Source organism: Heterodontus francisci, chromosome 17, assembly GCF_036365525.1.
Source record: "Heterodontus francisci isolate sHetFra1 chromosome 17, sHetFra1.hap1, whole genome shotgun sequence".
In the NCBI taxonomy this organism is placed as follows: Eukaryota; Metazoa; Chordata; class Chondrichthyes; order Heterodontiformes; family Heterodontidae; genus Heterodontus; species Heterodontus francisci.
This window is the reverse complement of record NC_090387.1, coordinates 62,492,228-62,513,439: the sequence shown is the minus strand read 5'-3', so window position 1 is coordinate 62,513,439 and position 21,212 is coordinate 62,492,228. Positions and strand designations below refer to the sequence as shown.

General features: G+C 42.8%; 1 protein-coding gene across 1 annotated transcript in view; it reads left to right on the top strand.

Moving 5' to 3' along the window:
• Positions 1-21,212, top strand: part of LOC137378592 (dynein axonemal heavy chain 5-like) — a 334,675-nt gene that overhangs the window by 173,170 nt on the left and 140,293 nt on the right. The window contains exons 35-41 of the mRNA XM_068048894.1: positions 4,195-4,367; positions 8,490-8,668; positions 8,766-8,953; positions 10,623-10,817; positions 17,131-17,265; positions 19,484-19,591; positions 21,051-21,204. Of these exons, the coding sequence (XP_067904995.1) occupies positions 4,195-4,367; positions 8,490-8,668; positions 8,766-8,953; positions 10,623-10,817; positions 17,131-17,265; positions 19,484-19,591; positions 21,051-21,204 (1,132 nt within the window). The remainder of the gene's footprint in view (positions 1-4,194; positions 4,368-8,489; positions 8,669-8,765; positions 8,954-10,622; positions 10,818-17,130; positions 17,266-19,483; positions 19,592-21,050; positions 21,205-21,212) is intronic.

Sequence of the window (21,212 nt, the reverse complement as noted above, 5' to 3'; positions counted from 1 at the left end):
GTGCCGGAAAATGCCTCTGGGAGAGGCCTGCCACAGGCCACGATGTTGAGAAGGCCCAGCCCGATATTTACGGCAGCGGCGAGGCCTTGTGGCAGCTCCCCCCTAAACCGCTCGGCCACGGGACCAAAACTTAGGCAAATTTATTGAAATAAATGAATTAATGACTTACCCACTCCTGCTGTCCATTCTGGGGCAATATTGGTGCCTGTGGCCGTCACTTCTGCACCTTTGGATACCTGTTTGCAGATCCAATGTGGGACACTGATGGGGAGGGGGGAGCAGGTAAGTAATTCAGTGCAGGAGATGGGGAGTGGGGTCAAACTAATCTGATTGGTGTGGGAGATGGTGGGAAGGGGTGAAGTTAAAAGTTTGTGAACTTTGCAGGGAGTAACTATTTGGGGGAGAGGAGAGGCCAAGAAATGAGTGTATGGTTATTGGGGAGGGGGGGGGGGTGGTATGAGGGGGACTAGAAACATTTATTTAATTTTTTAAAATAAATTTTAATGCAATATCTCGTTAAAACTTTAAATGGTAATGTAGGGCTCGAAGCCCTTTAAAATAGTGTCGACTCCTGCGCAGTGGCGCCTGATACCATTGCCAGGGACGGACCGCCCACCCCTTCCACATCATCGGGGGGGCAGTCCACCCCGGCCAATTAAATGAGCTGCCGCGCTGAATATCGTGGTGGCTCCGTGACGTGCAGTCCCCCAATGTCTGCCTGCATGCTTGTTGCAGTGATGTAGAGTATTCCGGATGGCTGCGTTTGAGAGCAGGGGACCGTTTGCGCATGTGCACAGCTTGGAACGCTCTGATGATGTCGGTGGGCCGCTGCGTTGTCAGGAGTCACTTTGATTCCGGATAGATGTCTATTTGTCAGAAGTGATCTTTATTGCTCTCTCCCTTCTCTCTGTCTCTCCTCCTTATCTGTGGTCTCCCTCTCCTCTATGTCTCCCCCCTCTGTGTTTTTCCCCCCTCTCGGTGTTGTCCTATCTCTCTCTGTCTACCCTCTCTCTCTGACTGTTGCTGACAGCAGGAACTGTCAGCAGAGCAGCTTCGTGGTTGGCCAACCTTATAAAAAATTGCAACTGTCAGTTTCACAGCTGACAGGTGCTGAGTGCAGGAACAGCAGTTTCCGAACTTCAGACAGATTTGTGGTTTTCCGGCAGGTTTTTTAAAAAAAGTCGGAACCTGCCGGAAAACCACATAGCTGTCCGAAGTTTGGAAACTGCTGTTCTGCTCTCAACAGTCACGATTTTTTTTTTAAAATCCGGTCTGGTCAGAAGGAAGAAGCCAATGGGAAATTTCTCATCCCTGAAATTACCAGTCATGGACCTCAAAGTTTTCTACCATGGACACTGGTGTCTGTGTACAGACACATTGCCAATCCCCAATCTGAGACTTCATCTCCCTACAGTGTGTAGCAAAAACCTTCGGTAGGTAGTCCTGTCGTAATTTCTTTGCACTTGTCAAGCATCCACCATTTTGCACAATACGTTGAGTGAATAACAGCAGCTTTTGGATGATCAAGTTTTTCCAATAGTATGTTGGTACTTGCAAAAGCATCCACAAGCTCCATTGTAACCAACTGATAATTTTCTGAGCTCTTTGTTGACATCTTAAAAATAGATGAACTTGTTGCTTGTTTTTCTGCATGTTTGTTTTCCAGAAATGTGATGTATGATGCTTTCTTTCTGCTGCAATGGCTTTCGGACGTCTTGTGTACTCACAGAGTAAATATAAAGTGAGTCTTACTGTTGGCAGCTGTTGTGGAACTTTTTATTTACACCTCCCCAACAGAAAGGGCAGTAAAGAGGCAGTATAGCAGTATTCAATTGGTTAGCTAAGTCTGTCACTCTAGAATTGGCCTTTATAGCCACTCCAGGCGCTACTCCACAAACCACTGACCACCTCCAGGCGCTTAGCCACTGTCTCTCGAGACAAGGAGGCCAAAGAAGAAGAAGAATTGGTTAGCTATCACATAGATCACTCTCCCTCCCCACTTAAAATAAACTTACACATTAAATGTAAAATGGAACATGAGCATAATTTCCCCGAACACAATAACAATACCCTGAAATTTAACAGGTTGGGTTGCATGCAGGTTATTGTAATCACAATGAAAACAGATATAACCAATATTTCCAGAGTAATTTACATGTTAAAAAATTGTTTTTCCTTAGCACCATTATCATTATTGACAAGGAGTAACGAACAGAATAACTTATTTCTTCTTCCTTCCTATGTACTTTCAATTAACCTATCTGGCTTCTTTCTCTTTCTGTCTGGATATCTTTTTCCATTTCCATTAGCTTGATTCTGCTCTCCCAACATCTCAGACTGTGTCGACCTTGAACTTTGACTACCAACTCCACTTAATGGTTGGTACTGTGAAATTGTTTGGTTACTCTTAATCAAAGACCCAGATTCACATTGAACCATAAACACATACCTCAATTTAAACCACTTACCCTTTCCCTCTTTATCGATCTATTTTTGTGTATGCGTGTGTGGGTGAATGCGTGCATGAGTGAGGTCGTGACCATTTCGGGAATTGTGTAAAAATAAAGTTTTCATTAAACCTATGAGAAAACCTATCATTTGTCTATTTATTTGACCCTAAAAAAACATTGGGACTAACTCATCATTTTAAACAAAACATGATTGCGATCAGTTGGGAGGCAAACAGTGGGAACCATCCACACCCCTTACTACCTATTTGTAACACTGTTGTTTAGACCTCCAATGATCATGTCTCTAAGATTGACTTCTAAGTTTGCGCCATAACAACAGTGACAAGAGAGTTTCTTTAATTCGAGAATATAATCAGCAGTAGACTCATTTGGCAACTGCTTCCTTCCATGAAATGCAACTTGGAGTGCAATTTCATTCCTTGTCATGCCATAACATGAGTTCAGAATCTCATTATTTTCAGAATAGTTCAAAGTACTGGGGTCTTGTGGGCAACACTGGTGAAACACCACCTCAAAAGCATCTGACTCCATCATGGTGAGGAAATCACATTCACTTTATCCTTCTCCCCTATTTTATTAGCTTGTAGCCAAATATGTAACCTTCATTCATAATTACACCAGTACTCTTTGTTTGGGTTGAATTTCCCCATTGTCCCAAAGTATGCCTTCAGTGCCATTTTTTTCAATTACGTACCGGGCTGCAGACAACAACAGCAGCAATCGTTCAAATCACCCAAACTTCCACAAAATTGACTTTGGGAGTTCTAAGAAGTGTGTCACAATGTTCTTCAGACTGTAATCTCTCGAATGAATGTTAAAAAAATTTCAATCCATCCTCTTTTTGTCATCTTTCTGTCGTGTATTCACAGAGTAAATCTAAAATGAGTCTTATACTGTAGGTCGCCGTTGTGGAACTTTTTATTTACACCTCCTCAAAGAGAGGGTAGCAGAGAGGCAGTATACAAATGCTTAGCTATTACATATATCACAGGACTCTAAGTGGTGCTGAACCTTTGCCCCCCATGTGTGATCAATGAAATATTACAGCTTGTACAAAACAGTATTCCACTGGCTTGCAAATTCTTTCACTCGATGTACTGCACTAATGGTTGTGACCGTTTTTGATTTGCTCATTCTGGCATTCTCACTTGTCTGCTAATACTTAAGCCTGCTTCCCTCAAAACTGCACTGGAAGCCCTCCCTCATCAACGAGTTGAGCCTTGCATCAATCACTAAAATGCAAAATGTTTGCAACATACCAGTAATCAGCAAGGTGAGCCTAGTGTCAATGAATAAAACGTGCGAAGTTCACAAAATGGTCGTTTTCACGGAGGACCCAAGATTACACAGTCCATGACACATTTTCCATGGCCGTGTATTTGGTAGGGCCCTACCTATAAAATTTTTCAGCATACTTAAACCATAAGGTTTTACTCCAAAGGAATTGGTGTTGTTTTCCCCTCCGTCTTTTTCTCTTATTGTTATCTATCTTTCGTAACTCTGCACTGACACAGTCTATAAAGCATCGAAAAATATTCATCTTCTAGTTAGTGGGCTGCTGAGAATCAGACCATCAACTGTCATTGCATCTAGCCCACTATATTCAGCTGTCAACAGATAAAAACAAACTCGCTGCATAATTTTGTTTTAACATGAACAGAAAGGTTCCTTGTTGGGATGAAAATTGCAAAGTGAGTTCTGTTTTTCTTTTAATTTCTTACAGTACCAGATGCAGATAAAATCTCCAACTGACTTTGAATGGTTGAAGCAATGCAGGTTCTACTTCAATGAAGATGCTGACAGAATGCAGATATCAATTACTGATGTGGATTTTACTTATCAAAATGAGTTTTTGGGGTGCACTGACAGACTAGTTATCACTCCACTCACTGACAGGTACAGTTTTGCAGCTGTGCACTTGAATTGCTGAATGCTGAATGACTATTACTGGAATGCGTGTCCAAAATACTTTTTTGCTGCATATCATCCTTTGTGGCCTATTGCAGCCCTTCCTTACCCACTAACTATTCCTACCCATAAAGCAACAAGGAGCTTTTTTACACAGGGAATGGTTAGGATCTGGAAAGCACTGCCTGAGAGTGTGGTGGAAACGGAATCAATTGAGGCCTTCAAAAGACAACAGGATAATTCTCAGGCGAGGGGAAAAAGGTGGGGGAGTGGGGCTAGGTGAGTTGCTCTTGCAGAGAGCTGGCATGGACACGACGGTCGAATAGCCTCCTTCTGTGCTGTAACCATTCTGTGATTCTATGATTGTATGATTCCATTACCCAGGTCTCTGTTAGATAATATTCTTTAGATTTTGCTTCCTGCCTTTTAATTTGAAATGAACAAACTAATTTGGAATCACATAAGCAGTTTATTCTGAATATGCCCTGAGCCCATTAAGCTCAAAGCATTAAGATTGCTGTCAAAGCTTACAGCATATGTCACAACTCAATTTCAGTCTTCTTCTCCCAGCATATCAGCTACTCTGCTTTCTGACTCTCTTTCCTACTGATTTTTCCTCCCCTTTCCCCTTATTTTTACACTCAAAGTTGAGAAAAGCCAGAGCTGGTGTCAGTTGTAGTACCCAGTGTGAGCATCAATTACCAAACATGTCTTTACTGCCATACTGGTCATGCTGTGTCCCGTCTGAGGGACACCATTAATTTAGTTGATATTGTGGACCGCTTTGTGCTGTGGGTCCACACACACATAGGGCTGAGTTGAGATTGCACAAACTCATTGCACAAATGAGCACAGCCAGCAGAGGGAAAGAAAATCAGCAAGAGGGAAAGTTAGAATTACAGCCCTTTGGATGAGATGCTAAACTGAGGCCCTGCCTACCTGTGCAGGAGGATGTTTAAAATCCTATGGTACTATTCAAGCTCAGGTTCTAAAGATGAAAGGTTAGTGCGTTATTTCAATGTAATGCCCAGTCTCTAGTAATTGCCCCGATGTTAATTTTGAATGCCTATCAGTTTTTATTATAAAAAGTTGTTTGAGTTTAAGATCTTTTTACGCTTTTTGTTACATATTTCCAATTTTCCATTAGTATATAGTATGTCATAAGCATAAGGTTTTCCATCCATGTAACTGCTTTCAGCACTTGTCACATAACTGTGTAAAGTAACAATTACTATGAGCATTTAGATGGAAATCATTTTTACTCACAATATTGGCTCCCGGTGACCCTTGGCAGAATCAATGTTTGATTAAATTAAGTAAATTTCATGGCCACCTGTAACAATGGTACTGCTGACTGCTAGCTCTCTGATTGGGATAGTAGCTGTGGGAGGTGGGCTGCCATCCTCAACTGGACGGCAGTCCTGGCAGTGGCCTCTTAATTTAATTTCATTCATTAAAATGCCGCTCCCAGGTTCGCCGCCTGCTGGCGCAGGGTGGGCTCCCTCTTTTGGTCCTAGTGTAGGGACTTATCAACATCTCAATGGTCCAGAATTTCCTGGAGCCATTGTAATGACGGCCTGGATTCTATGGGCCCCCTAAGACGGGACCGCAGGTGCGGGGGGGGCATTGAGAATTGTGACGGGTGGCGTGCAGCGGCGAGCACCATAGCCTTCCCATCACCAAGTGATCTTACCTGGGGCGGGATAGGTCAGTAACAGCCTTCCTGCCCAGAGGCCAATTAAGACCCTTGGGTGGCCTATTTGTGGCCAATTAAAAGCCTCTTCCTGCCGCCGCTAGGATCTTATCAGCGATGGGGGGGGTCTCTGCCATGTGGGGAGGGCACCTTGTGAAACGATGCGCCCTCCCTATGGGCTTGGGGAGGGGGCCCTCCTCCCTGGGCAGTCTGTGGTCCACGGAGGACACCTGCCAGGAGCCGCCTCTCCCCCAGGACCTCTCTTCCCCTGGACTGCACGACCACCCCCTCACCCCCCACTTGCCAGGGCCTTCCGGACTGGCCCCAGTGACCCTGTCTCACCTACCTCTGTTCCGGTATTCCAGCGCTGGGCCTTGTTGCAAGGCCTCTGCAGTACCACGAGTGGCCACTGCACCCGGTGATGCTGCCGATACTGCTGAGCTGCTGGCCCTCTGATTGGCCGGCACCTCATGGAGGTGGGAGCCCTGTCTTTAAAGGAATGAGGATCCCGCTTCCAGAAACTTACATTTAAAAACACTGTAGGATCGCTCCGGGGTTGGGTGGGGGGGGAGTGTGGGCAGGAAAAGGCAAAGGTGGGGATCCCCCCGCCTTTTTGGCTCGGCGCCAGGAGCCCCGCCTTCTACCCAAAATCCAGCCCGAAATATGTACATTGTAGTTAAGATGCAAAAGTCAGGAAGTTATGGAGTAAGTAACTTACACCATTACACATGAAGTGCCTTTCCTCTATGATACCTTGAGGAGAAATACTTTAACTTTCAATAAATGAACAGGATTCACCAATAGATCATAAGTCAGGTGAAACAAGCATATATTAATTTTTGCAGCAGATAGAATCGTAGAATCATTCAGCACAGAAGGAGGCTGTTCAGCCCTTTGTTCCTGTTCTGAACAGTTGTATAAACAAGTGTCTGGTTGGTGAGAAATAGGGCTGAATTTTTCCAGCCCTTTGGAGATGGGCTGGGAGGTGGGAGAGGGATGGTAATATGGTGGGGGAAGACATCAGAAGGGGAGGCTGATTTCTTCCTGCTGCCATAGCATTGTACCAGCAGCAGGAACCTCACTCGCACATTGGGTGGCCAATTGGGCCACTTAAGGGCCATTTCCCACCCCTGCTGCACTTCTCCCCCATCAGGAGGGCCTCCCAGCGGGTTCCAACGGGGCCCTCCTTAATGGCTACTCCATGGCCCTTGGAGGGGCCCCCCAGCTGTAATGGCTGACCAGACAGCTAAGGCACCACCACTACAATAGGATCCCCCCACTCCCTGGATCACCAGGCCCGGCCTGCCAGTCCCCAGCCAGCTTAACAAAAACTTACCTCATCTTTGAGGGCGACTTGCCATGGAGGTGCCTTCTCCTTCTTCTTGCAACCTCAGCAGTGACCACTGGTAGCAGTGGTGCTGCCAAGGCTGCTGAGTTGCCAGCTCTCTGTTTGGGCTGGCAGCTCTGGCGGCCCCAGTGGCAGCCTGTTAATTGGCCGCCGGTGGCAAAATGCCAGGGTCCCATTACCTGCCGGAGCAGGGTCGGCTCCTGCTTTCGGCCTTGGCGGTGAGACTTGATCCTTTTCAGAAAAATTCAGCCCTTAGTATCTGAAGATTGTAGAAAAAGGACAACTGAACATAAGTTGAATGGCATATGGGTGGAAGAGCAAGAGATTAGGTAAGAAATATAAAAATACAAAACAAATTAAAATTGGGATTAGATCATAAATTACAAATAGTTAAATTAATTTGTAAAACAATTATTCATTTGGCTATATTGGTTCTGTGTGTAGCTTTTTAACAGGTGCAATTAGCTTGCACTGAGTGGTGCAATTCTGAACAGTATCATTACAATTCGGGATGTATTAAATAAATTCTGTTGTGAGGAGTTGGGACATTTTCCAATTTGGGAAATCATTATTTCTCAAACAGCACAGAATGGTAACAGTAACAGAGAATAAGTGCTGAACTTAAAATTAAAAAAAGGTAGCCAATATTATTGACAATTTGAACAATCAACCATACTTACAGATAATACTTCTTTTGGTCCAGAGATATCAATTGCCTGTCTCATTTCTGATTTGTGGCTATCCTCATTGTGGAGTATTCAAATCAGCTTTCCAGTAAACTTTGTTGTAATTTTGACACCGGAGGATCAGAGCACACAAACCGTCTAATTTACGGCATTCGTTGCCAATATTGCCATTGCAGGAAATTACAGGACACTATTATAATCATGTAAAAGAAAACTGGCTGGCTAGCTGGTGCTTCTGTCAATAAGTGGTATTCTCAATCTTTCCGTGGAATAAAATTTTTGAATTCTGCACCAATTATTGGCCTATCCTTTGCAAAAAACTACATTCCTTTGAGAGCTGACTGCTTTCAATTCAGTTTATGCTGTGAATGATTTTTTTTCAGATGCTATATCACTTTAGCCCAGGCTATGGGGATGAATATGGGCGGTGCTCCCACAGGCCCAGCTGGCACAGGAAAAACTGAAACAGTCAAAGACATGGGCAAATGCTTGGGCAAGTATGTGGTGGTGTTCAACTGTTCGGATCAGATGGACTTCCGAGGCCTTGGCCGAATCTTCAAAGGTAATGAATGTAAGAAAATGACCAATCTGATCAGTTGTGGCTACCTGTTACACAATGAGGTTGAATTAATCGATCTTATTTTTACTCATTCTGTTAGGACTAGCACAGTCAGGTTCTTGGGGATGCTTTGATGAATTCAATCGGATAGACTTGCCTGTACTGTCAGTAGCTGCTCAGCAAATAGCCATTGTCCTGACCTGCAAGAAGGAACGCAGAAAATATTTTATATTTACAGACAGTGAGACAGTAGAAATGAACACAGAATTTGGCATCTTCCTTACAATGGTGAGAATCAATTACTTTTGTTCTGCAGTTGGCATAATTTTTTAGCTAAATTAAAAGAGAGTAATTAGTAGGCTGCAAGTGGTCCACCTTTGCATTCGTGACATGATGTTCCCTCTTGGTCGGATCCTCTGTTTATCTCTAGGTAATCCAGCTTGGAGATAGGAAGGAGGATGAAAAGATAAAGATAAAGTCAAAGATTGAAGTTTTTAAAAACTTTGGGCAAGATTTTAGTCTGCCTTTGGAGATGGGGGTGAATGCAAGGGGGCACATAAAATGGCATGGGGTTGGCTTTGTGCAGCGTGCCCGATGTTGTCCTTGCCCTATGCCATTTTGGCTGGGGCAGGGAAGGCTGAGGACAACCTTCCCACCCCAGGCCAATTAAGGCCCTTAAGTGTCCAATTAATGGCCATTTAGGGGCAGCCACCCGCCTCTACTCGGATTTTACCAGCGTCGAGGAGCTCACCGCTGTGTGGAGATGCCTTCAGGTGAGACCTGTGGCCCCTTAGTAGGCTTGGAGGAGGTGGGGGTGTCCCTACCCTGGGCAATACATGGCCCACAGAGGGCCCCCCTGCTGGTGATGGCCAGCCCCGTGGCAAGAACCCGTAACCCTCACCAAAACTCCCCCCACCCCCTCACTGGGGCCTGCTTGACTGGGTTCGGTGACCCTGATCCCACTTAACTGCACCCCGGGGTCTCTGACATCTTCAATATTTCACTCCAATTGGCTGACAGCTCTGGAGGCGGGAGCTTGTTCCTTAAAGCGTTCCTGACAGCGGGCAGTTAATTGGTTGTCCGGCGTGGAATTCCACCAGGGATCCAACAGAGGGTCAAAGCGAGGTCTCCCTCCCGCATTCCGGCCCACTGCCAGGACCCCCATTGTTGGGATAAAATCCAGCCCTTTGTCAAACCCACTGATGCCAGTGATTGGAGTGCATACAAAGCAAACCAGATACTCTTGCCCTGCCCAGCAAATGGATGTATTTGTTGTAGTACTGCCTGAAAATTTTAGAGCAGGTTTAGCATGGAGGCAAAGCAAATTGTACTCCACAGTGATGCTAAACTGCTACAGATTGGTTTTCCAAATACTTGCCTATGGCAAGGTATCTCAACCGTCGCCAGTGTGTATCTGACAATCTGATCAGGGTAATAGTGTAAAACCAAACTGACTGTGGAGTGAAGCAAATTGTGAGTCACTGGAGGAGGTAGCTTTACAACACTTCTATTTGACAATGTGTAAAATGTGATTATGTAAATTCAGTGCATTGTTGAATCTGGTTTACAAAGTGCTTAGCTGCACCTCCTCAACACTTTTCAAACCTTTTCTTAGTTGAAATACTTAGACAGCAAGATTCTGGCCTCCACACTATCTAAATATTTAATTTCTTAATTGTTGGATTGAGAGTTCTGTGCATACGTGTATGTGAACACACAAATGTGTGTATCTGGACCTGCATGTGCTCATTTTTAAAACAGATGGCAGAAGTTGTAGCCAGACAAGAGTCAACGAAGTGAACAGGGTTTCTGCCTGGCTGGAACCTGAACTCAGCAATGTAATTGAGACATATAAAAAGTTATTTTTTCTTAATCATTGAATATAATGTAATATATTTAACTGAAAAATGTGGTTCTGTGTTTAATAAAGATTTGAAGATTTTCTTTCACTAAATAGAATCCAGGTTATGCTGGGAGGCAGGAACTTCCTGAAAACCTCAAGATTAATTTCCGGTCAGTGGCTATGATGGTACCTGATCGGCAGATCATCATCCGTGTCAAGTTGGCAAGCTGTGGATTCATAGACAACATTACCCTGGCTTGCAAATTCTTTGTGCTTTACAAATTGTGCGAGGAGCAGCTCTCTAAACAGGTGTGTGCGCCAGCCTGAACCCGTGACAACTTCATACATTTCCCAGACAAAGATGAAATAGAAAATGTTGGTGGTCCGTGGATGAGTAGCGAAATTAAAATGAGATTTAACAAAAATGGCATATGACAAACTTAGGGATAATAGTGCAAAAGAATAACAAGCGGAATATAAAAAATATAGAGGGAAAACAAAAAGGTCAAAGAAATGGTATAAAATAAGACTGGCAGGGTACTTAGAGGGAAATAGTAAAGGAGTTTATCAACACTAATAAAAAAAGTATAAAGAAGAGGTCTGGCCGATTAAAAATGAAAAGGGGTGAAGGAATGGAAGAGATATCAAATGAGTACTGTGCTTTGGTTTTCACAGGAGACTGTGGTAGCTGTGGTAGTGTAAATGAAGGAGTATAAGGGCAAGAGATGGAAGAATTAGACAGGGGGAACCAGTACTGAAACAATTACTGTAAAACGCAACGGGCCTGATGGCATTCTAGCTTATCGAGGGAACTCAGAGGCAATGGCAGAGGCTTTGACCATAATCTTTCATCATTTTTGGATATGAAAGTTATACTGCAGGACTGGACATAATCTTTAAATAATCTTGGATATTGAAGTTTTGCCACAGGACTGGAAAGTTACCAATGTAACCCGCTTGTTCAAAAATGGAGAAAGATAAACCAATTAACTATATACGAGTCACTCTAACATCAGCAATGGGTAAGCTTCTAGAGGCCATAATAATACAAGTAAATTAAAACTCATCCAGAAAGACCTGGGTAAATTAAAAACAGCCAACATAGATTTGTTAGATGCAGCTGGTGTCTGACTAATTTAGTAGGGTTCTTTGAGGCATTAACATAGTGTTGATAAAGGAAATGCAGTAGATTTTATGTATAAATGACCAAGGCTAAAGGAGAACCTATGTAACCGAGGTGCAGCAGCTCACCAAGGCTTCTTTGACAGCACCTTCCAAACCTGTGACTTCTATCACCTAAAAGAACAAGGGCAGCAGATGCATGGGAACACCACCACTTGCAAGTTCTCCTCCAAGTCACACACCTTCCTAACCCAGAATTATATTGCCGTTCCTTCACTGTCACTGGGTCAAAATCCTGGAACTCCCTGCACCACCCCCCCTGCCCACCTCCCCCCAACAGCACTGTGGGTGCACCTACACCAAATGGGCTGCAGCAGTTCAAAAAGGCAGCTCACCACCATCTTCTCAAAGGCATTTAGGGATGGCCAATAAATCCTGACCTTGTGACACTGCACACTCACATCCCTTGAACAAATGAAAAACAAAGTCTCCTTGCTGCCACCATTATTGCTAACATTTCTTAAATGGATCCCAAGGAGATTTATAAAGGATCCGTCATGAAAACTCCCACCTGCCAAGAATGAGGCATATTAATTTTGTCATATGAACATTAATTTTAAACTGTTGCTGGAGTGAAGAAATGACTTGTTAAAGAGATCACCAGACCTTTGATTGGAGGATGATGCCTGTGGAGACAAAGAACTACTCCCTGGTCCAATTAACCCAAATGGATTTTGATCACCAGACATCGAAGGTGTAAGGAAGCTCGCATTCCAGGGTCTGTTAAGATGATAGAATCCACAAAGACGTGACTGGTTAAGCCAGCTGGTCACATGACTAACCCCGGCTGATCCAGGCTTTTTGAACTAGACACAGGACAGTTTGAATTCAGACTGCAGTTTGTAACTGAACCTGGAACAAGAAAACCTCTCTCCTGGCTGGCTCTCTCTCGCTTTCTACCAAGCCTCCTGACCCACTGAAGTCACGTAATCCTCAAGAGAGAAAAGACTCCTACATCGAAACAAGTTAAAGCGTGTACTGGGTCCCAACAAACAGCAAGACTTACCGGCAACCTAAGATTCAACATCAATCTCAAAGGACAGTAAATAGAAACCCATCTATTGCCTCAAATTGTCCCCCTTTATTCTTTTCTACATTTTCTGTCTCTATATGCGTTTGTGTTCATTGTGTATGCATGCTAGCGTGGTCGCGTTGCGTATTCGTAGCCGTTACCTGAATTAGAGTTTAAGATTAATAAACTTCCACCTTTCTTGTTTAAATCCAAGAAAACCTGTCTGAATTGATTTCTTTGCCTTACAATTGGAAAGCAGTGAACAAGGATTCACTGAGGGGGAGCTAAAAACACGGTGTTTAAAATTTTTTTAACACTTTTACAGTTAAACAAGGCAAAAGCTGAGACCCACTAGACCCCTCTCTCACCTGATCGTAACAGAAATTTGGGGGCTAGCATCCTGGATTTGACCCACAGACAAACGAGAAATTGGAAGTGGGAAGCCAAATTGATCCCAATCAAAAAAGGGAAAAGATTTCAATACAGGTTTTCTTGTGATTGTGTGTGCTTGAATACTAACATATCTGCGACTGAAGCTAGTAGCTTTCCAAGCTAGGGTGAAGTAACTTGGGATAAGGAGTTGAGCAAACTGGCTGAGCAGTGTGGGATCACTGTCCTTGCCAAAGGCTAGAAAGTCTGAACTCTTAAGACCAACCATTTTTCCCTTGAATCTGAAGAAGCAGAAATAGGATTAGAAGTAGACTCTGACAGGGTATTACTAGCAAAGACACAATTGGAACAGAAGAAACTTGAATTTGAGGAAAGACAGAAAGAAAGAGCGAGAGAGAGGAGAAAGAGAAAGAGAGACAGGAGAGAGAGAAAGAAAGAGCCTTCCAGAAGGAACATCAAGAAAAAGAGCGAGAGGAAAGAGAGAAAGCAAGAAAGGAGAGAGAGAAAGAATGAGCATTCCAGAAGGAACATCAAGAAAAAGAGCGAGAGGAAAGAGAGAAAGCAAGAAAGGAGAGAGAGAAAGAATGAGCATTCCAGAAGGAATGCGAAGAAAGAGAGCTGAGGAGACTTGAGTTAACTAGGGGGTGACAGAGTAACCCCAGTGAAAGCGTGGCCAATATGGAGGAGTGTAATTCAGGGCTGGGTACAGGATTATTAAAATATTCCCAACTGAACCCAAAATTCAATGAGGGAGACGTGGAAGTGTTTTTTGTGTCTTTTGAAAAACTGGCAGGGCAGTTAAAGTGGCCAGCTGAGGCTTGGACTCTGCTGATAGAGAAAATTTGTAGGAAATGCCCATGAGGTTTATTCCATGTTGCCAGATGAGAGTTCATCAGATTCTGAACTGACAAAAATTGCTGTCCTCAGGGCCTATGAGTTAGTACCGGAAGCCTATCGCCAAAAGTTTAGAACCCTCAAGAAGCAAGCTGATCAAACTTACCTGGAGTTTGAGAGAAGTAAGCAGCTGGCTTTTAACCAGTGGCTGAGGGCTCTTAAAGTGAAGCTCAGCTATGAAAATCTCAGAGAAGTAATTTTGTCAGAGGAATTTAAAAACTCTCTCCCACGCTCCATAAAGACACATGTAGAGGAACAGAAGGTTCATGGATCCCGGCAGGCAGCAGTTCTGGCCAATGACTTTGCTCTCATTTATAAGTCGGTTTCCCGGGAAAAACCTTTCCTAATCACCCTCACAAATCCGAAAAGGACAAAGGATGGGAAGCTGATAGAAGCCCAGACACTCCTGGGAGGGAAAGAAAAGCAGGAGACACACGGTGTAGCAATAAAAGGATTTATAATAGTCTGTTTCACCTGCAGAAGAAAATAATAAATCATGAATATTGCACATATAAATGAGATAAACCCGGCAATATAGTGCTATCAGCACCCTACTCTTTTGAGTGTATGTTATGCTGTGCTATATTTCTACCCCTTTTTTTTGGATCTGTCACAATAATGGGTCTTTTTTGCTCTTGTAGTGTCAATGTGTGCAGTGGGTCTCAACTTTCGGGGTAAGCTGGTTGAGGTATGGAATTAATGGTTACAAATTTACATTTTGTTGTGAATTTAGAAATTTGAAATGGGAGTTTCTTTCTGCACCTGCACTTCTGCTCTGTTGGTTTGTCCATTTGAACTTCATGGATCTGGAGCTGTGTTAAGTGTTATTTTCAATGGTGCTTCCTGAAGCATCTCAAGACACAAATAAAGAAGTGTCACAAACACGTGCTATGCTGAATGATGATTTTTTAAAAATCCATCAGCTGGAAACCTGAATTAAATTTTGAAAAAGGCGACTGCTGGCAGATAAAATGGCCACAGAAATTTGCATCAAAATCCCTTACATTCCAGTGCATCGAGGTGGAGTGGAATTGTCTGGCCAGTCCCCTCCAGAACTTGGGGAATTTTGAGTGAATCACCTGGCCAGTCCCCATTAACAAGACATTAAAGGGACTTTAAACTGGTGGAGACAAACCACTCAAAGGCGATCACTTGAACAATGGGACCCTGATTAAGAGAAGGGAATTCCTGGACATGAACTACTTAAGTTGCAAGAAGAAATACACACTGAGCCATCATGTGACAGGCCCACCATCTATGTGTTTTAAGCGGCTTTTTCTCTCTCTGTAGCCAGACGAGTAACTGGACATTGATCAAAGGAGACCCAAGTGGGGAGCCTCTCTCTCTCTCCAGTCCACCTTACAAGTTTTGAACCCTACGTGCTGGCCTTAATCACCTAAGTCTATCACTGCAGCAGACAGAGACCCCGTGAAGGAACTCATCCACATCACTGTTTTCCAGGAAGGCCATCGAATCTGCTGGCCACATCTACAAGCCAGAAGCCTCAGGACCACTGAGCTCAGCTGGAAGCCAACCAAGTCATCAAACTCCAATGACCGTATACCCCTTTTTATTGCTCCGGACTCTAATTCAACCAACCTATCCTCTCTTACTCTGTAACCTATTTGTATGTGTGTGTGAACCTCGAGTCTGTGTGTGTGTATGTGTATGACAGTTGGAGCGAGTTTATTATTTTACTTAGATTGGTTTAAGTACAATAAAGCTAACCTCTTTCTTTGTTAAACTCAAGAAAACCTGTCCAATTGGTTCTTTTATGATCATATCATGTAAATGGTTAAACATTCACTAAATTGGCAAGCATATTCACTTTAAAAAGGAAATAAACCCTGTTGCAGTCAAACAAAGGGAAGGAAAAGAGGGAAGCCCTTCGACACCTCCTCACCTGATCATAACAAGAAGCATTCAGAACAGATCCCAGTGAAGCATCAGGTCCACAAAATATGAATGGAATAAACCAACAGGGGAAGAACAGTTATCACTGGCATGCATAGTGAGTCAAGAGCAGCAAGTAACAGAGCTGTCTGCAGCTGGCCTTACTGCATTTCTGGGTAATCTGTGTTCTGGTGCAGATAAACCAGGGAGTGCCTTAGGGAGCTTAGCTGTACCTAGTCCAGGCTCGCTGTGTGCTAGAAATATACAAGTTGGTCTATTCTGTAAGCTGGTTCTCTATATGGTGACTGAATTAAACTAAACCAATACAAGACTGGGCTCAAGAACTATAGTCACATTTGTAGATGTTATCCCACTTGTTTTCATGTTGAAGGGACAAGTTATTGGAATAAAGAATTTCCATTTATATTGTGTTTTATCACATCACTAAGGATAATGTAAAATATATCACGGAACATGAACTACTTTGAAATCTAGTCACTATTTTGTGTACAAAAATATGGCAGCCATTTTGTGCACAGCAATGCCCCAATAACAACAATGAGGTAAATGACCAGATAATCTGTTTTAGCATTGGACAGGATACCAGCAGAACTTCCCTGCTCTTTTTCGAATAGTGGCATTGGACATTGGATCTTTTATGCAAAATGCAGTGTAGCTTTACTCCATTTATGTCCCTTGGTGGTAATCGCAAATTGAAGGGTCTACTGCTGTAAGGATCCTATGTAAAATAAGATTGAACAGTTTCAATTCAGTTCCTAAATGGCATGGGTTGACATCTCAACCATTCCTAATACAGATCTGATTGACAATTGCACTCAGAAAGGCCACAGTTTGGTTGACTTGAGAAATGGCAAAAAGTGCCAGATTGACACAGTACGAAATGCTCTTCTGAAGTTGGGTCTAAGGCATGTTATTGGGTACAGTATGGAGAGCTTTATCTGCACCTGGTTGTGCTATATTTGCTGTGGAAGTGTGTAATGTGACATTGGGCAATGGGTAGAGTTCAATTCCCCAGCAATAACATCCCTGACATTAATGAGCATATTAAATTAAAGTTTAGAAAAACTACAATTCATTGTAGTTTAAAGCTTTATATCCCATGCTTGATCGTGTAAACTGAAGAGTACTGATTGAATATCCTAAAATTTTGCCCTGCAAGCAGGTTATAAGGTATGAAAATTCACTGCCAACTTTCTCTACTCCACCATGATTATTATCTGTGTGTTTCAGGTTCATTATGATTTTGGACTCCGCAATATTTTGTCCGTTTTACGAACGCTTGGAGCTGTCAAACGAGCCAGCCCTGAAGATACTGAATCTACAATAGTCATGAGAGTCCTTCGAGACATGAACCTTTCCAAACTGGTAATTCAGTTATCTAGTTATTTGTTTTAATGGCCTTTAACGTGCTGCATCTTATCCTATAAGATAGCTTTTATGTTTAAAATGTGAAAATATTATAGCCTTGAAATTGCATTGCACGACATTCATGTATGTGCAATTGTGTATGTTAAGCCAATGTGCTTTGTTGAATGATAATTTTCTTTAATCCATTGACTGGAGATCTGAATTTATTTTCTTTTAATGACATTTAAAAAAGAAAAGCTACAAGGATGACTTTGCTGGCAGCTTAGGATAGTCACCTAATTTGCAACACTATGCTACACTGCAATGCTTGTGAGGAGGGAGATAAAATATCTGCTCATGCCCCAGCAAGAACCAAGACCCAGGAAGTTTAAAGGATCTGCTTGTTCTTTTTCTTTTTAGCAAGAAAGAAATACTGCTAATTGCTATGTTTGAATGACTAAGTGACTGTCATGTGACAAGCCCCTCTCCATGTGTAGTTTTAAACTTGTGTCTTTTTGCAGCAGAGAAAGGAGAAGCCACTGGACGCTGACAAGTGCAGACCCGTGTGGGGGTTTCTCTCTCTCTCTCTCTCTCTCTCTCTCTCCATTCCAGCTTGAAAGCTTTCAAATCCTGCTTGTTGACTGACCACCTTAGCATATTCCCCTACAATCAGAAACCCCGTTGGAGGAAATCATCAGCATCACTGTCTCCAAGAGACCCACCGAACCAGTCATCTACCTCTTTAAACTAAAAGCCTCAGGACCACCAGATTCAGCAAGAAGCAAGCCGAATCACCAAACTCCACAGACTGTATACCCCTTTTTCTATGGACTCTAACTCAACCAATCTACCTTTCCCCACTCTGTAACCTATTTGTGTGTGTGTGTGTGTGTGTGTGTGTACACCTCAAATATGTGTGTGTGAGTGAAAGTTGGCACATTATTTATTATTTTTATTAGTTCAATTTAGGTACAATAAAGTTAACCTCTTTCTTTGTTAAACTCAAGAAAACCTGTCCGATTGGTTCTTGTTATGATCATGGCAGGTAAGTAATCAAACACCTACTGAATTGGCCAGTCTATCCACTTTAAGAAAGAATTAAATCTATTGTAGTCAAACAGGGAGAGGACAAAGAGGGAAGCCCTTCGGCCCCTCTTCACTTGACTGTAACAATATGTACATCATGGAGCTAGCTCTCAGGAGCGATGGTGGAGGAGATGGAATGGTCAATTGAGGTGAGTGGAGAGGTCGAGAAGGACAAAGAGGGAGCGTGCTTCACACTTAGAGGATGTCATTGTGGATTCTGAGCACAGCTGTGTTGGTACTGTGGGCTGGGAGAAAACTGTACTGAGGGATTGAAGCAAGGAGTGATGGGAAAATTGGACATAGAACTGGATAGTAATGACACATCTGAGGATCTTAGTGAGAAATGTGGGGTTGTAGACAGGTTGTTAGATGGAGCTAATGGAGAGGTTGAAGGTGAGCATTTTGATGAGGAGTGTGCTGATTGCAGTTTTATTGAGTGAAAGTACAAAGCCTAAAGAAAAAGAACCATTGATTATATCAATGAGCATTGGGCCAAAGGGTAGTGGCTGTGTAAAGAGGAGGTGAGCACCACAGATAAATGAGGTGAATACCATAGCATTTTTAAGAAAGCATTCTAGGCAAATTATGTAACCAGCTCATGGTATACGATTTCAAATCAATTTTTGGTTCAAATATATGTTAACTACAACCATTTAAAAAAAATTAAGATAGGATAGATAAGAAAATTAAGGAAAGGCTGATAGTAGTAGAGAGCTTAACTAGAACAAGAAAACTTGTAAAAGGGAAGTTGGAGGATAATTTTATTATATAATTTATTCAGTCCATGGATTGAAGTAACAGCAAAGCACCCAGAATTCTTGCTTCCTTCCTGAAACACAGCCAATAGTACCTGTTTTATTTTCATAAGGCCCAACAGGAATTTTGGGTGCTGAGATTGCAGTTCAGCATCACCAGTGCTGCCAGATTGAGAGAGGAAGATTGCCCCTCGAGGGAGTATCAATAGCCTCAGCACTGACCCCTGGGGCCAACCACACTTTATGTCCTTCTAGTCCACCAAACAACCATTAATAACTGCTCAAAGGTGTTGCATTGAATCCGAGGAATAATTTTCATCACAGACCCAGGACTTGCATGTGAGATATTAGTACAAGTAGTTCACTGTTTATCACTCTTTGAATCCTGGTTCCAGATTGATGAGGATGAACCCTTGTTTCTCAGCCTGATAGAGGATTTGTTTCCTGGCATTCAATTGGATAAGGCTGGCTATCCACAGTTTGAAGCTGCAATTGACAAACAGGTACTGGTCATTCACTGTGTGAATTATTTGAGTTTCAATACATTACAAGTGTAGCTTTTAACAATATTCCATAACAGAGAACATCAATTAGATGGACTGCATTGCAGTTGCCAAAATTAGCATTTCAAAATGGTAAATGGTATTGACTGAATTAGTATTTGAAATATTTAAGTACTGAAAATTAAATAGTCATTTGGTAGTACAGAACTTGAGTATTGCTGAAAATAGAAACATTTTGTTGAAGCTTTTTGTCTTGCACTCATCAGGACAATTCACAAGAATATCAATGTAAGGAAAAGCAACACATTTATACTGTATGAGATGAGAGTGCGGATTGGTTGGCAAGTGGACTCTGATTGATAGAGGCCTTGCCAAGGAGAAGGTACCAGTTTATGATGACTGACAGTTAACTTCCAAGCCTTATCGGCAGCCTCATAAATAGAGCCCGAGCTATTTGCTCACCATGCAAGCTTGATGATGAAATAGGGCGAATCAAAGACATCCTGCGTGACAATGGCTGCCCTGATCAGATAATTTCTCACTGTATATCATGCAAACTTATGAACGGGCCTAAGGCCGTCATTTTCAGCCCTGAAAGGTGCCCAGCCTCCTCAGATTACCCTGGAAGGTATCCCAAACATTTGAGCAACAGGTAAAGCTAGCTGTTTCATACTGCTACTACGCAGTAGCAACACGTGTGGTGTTCACCACTAACAGGATGCTGTCGTCAAGCCAAATAGACCTTCTGCCTATTCCACAAATGAGCAATGTGATATATGAATTTCAATGCCAGTGTGATGCTAGGTATATAGGCCATATGTCCCAAAGACTGGTGGATCGTATCAAACAACATGTCCCTTTCGCTGTTCGCAATGGGCCATACCCAATTAGTCCATGCTTGCAAAACTTAAAACACAGTGTCCAACATTAGACATGATTCCGCGGTTGGACAACATTTGCTAAATAATCCTCAGTGTGCTAAGAAATACGCTGACAACCAATTTAAGATTGTCAGTGGGGCTCGCAGTGTGGTGGATTTGCCCGTACTGGAAGCATATGTACACACATTGCGCCTGTTTCAGCTACACAAAATAAGTGACAGACATTTGCTGGTTCATTCTTCAGGGCAATGCCTTGACCAATCAGAGTCAAGCTGCCTGGTTTAAATTTCAAACAAAGCTTGGCAGTTAACTGTCAGTCACCATAACTGCTGCATTCTCCATGGCAATGCCTCTACTAATCAGAGTTCACTTGCCAACCAATCAGCACTCGCTTCTCATACAGTATAAATTTGTTGTTTTCCCTTACATTGGTATTCTTGCAAATTGTCCTGATGAGTGCAAGACGAAAAGCTTCAACATAATGTCTCTATTTTCAGCAATACTGAAAATTAAATGTTGTTAAACATCAATTTTAGATATAGGATTTATTCAAGAACTCTATAGGACTTTGTTTTCAGATTGAGGCTGGAGGTCTAGTAAAACATGCACCGTGGAGACTGAAGGTTATCCAGTTGTTTGAAACTCAGTGTGTACGACATGGTATGATGACTTTGGGCCCAAGTGGTGCAGGAAAGACAACTTGTATTCACACCCTCATGAAGGCTATGACAGGTAAAGAC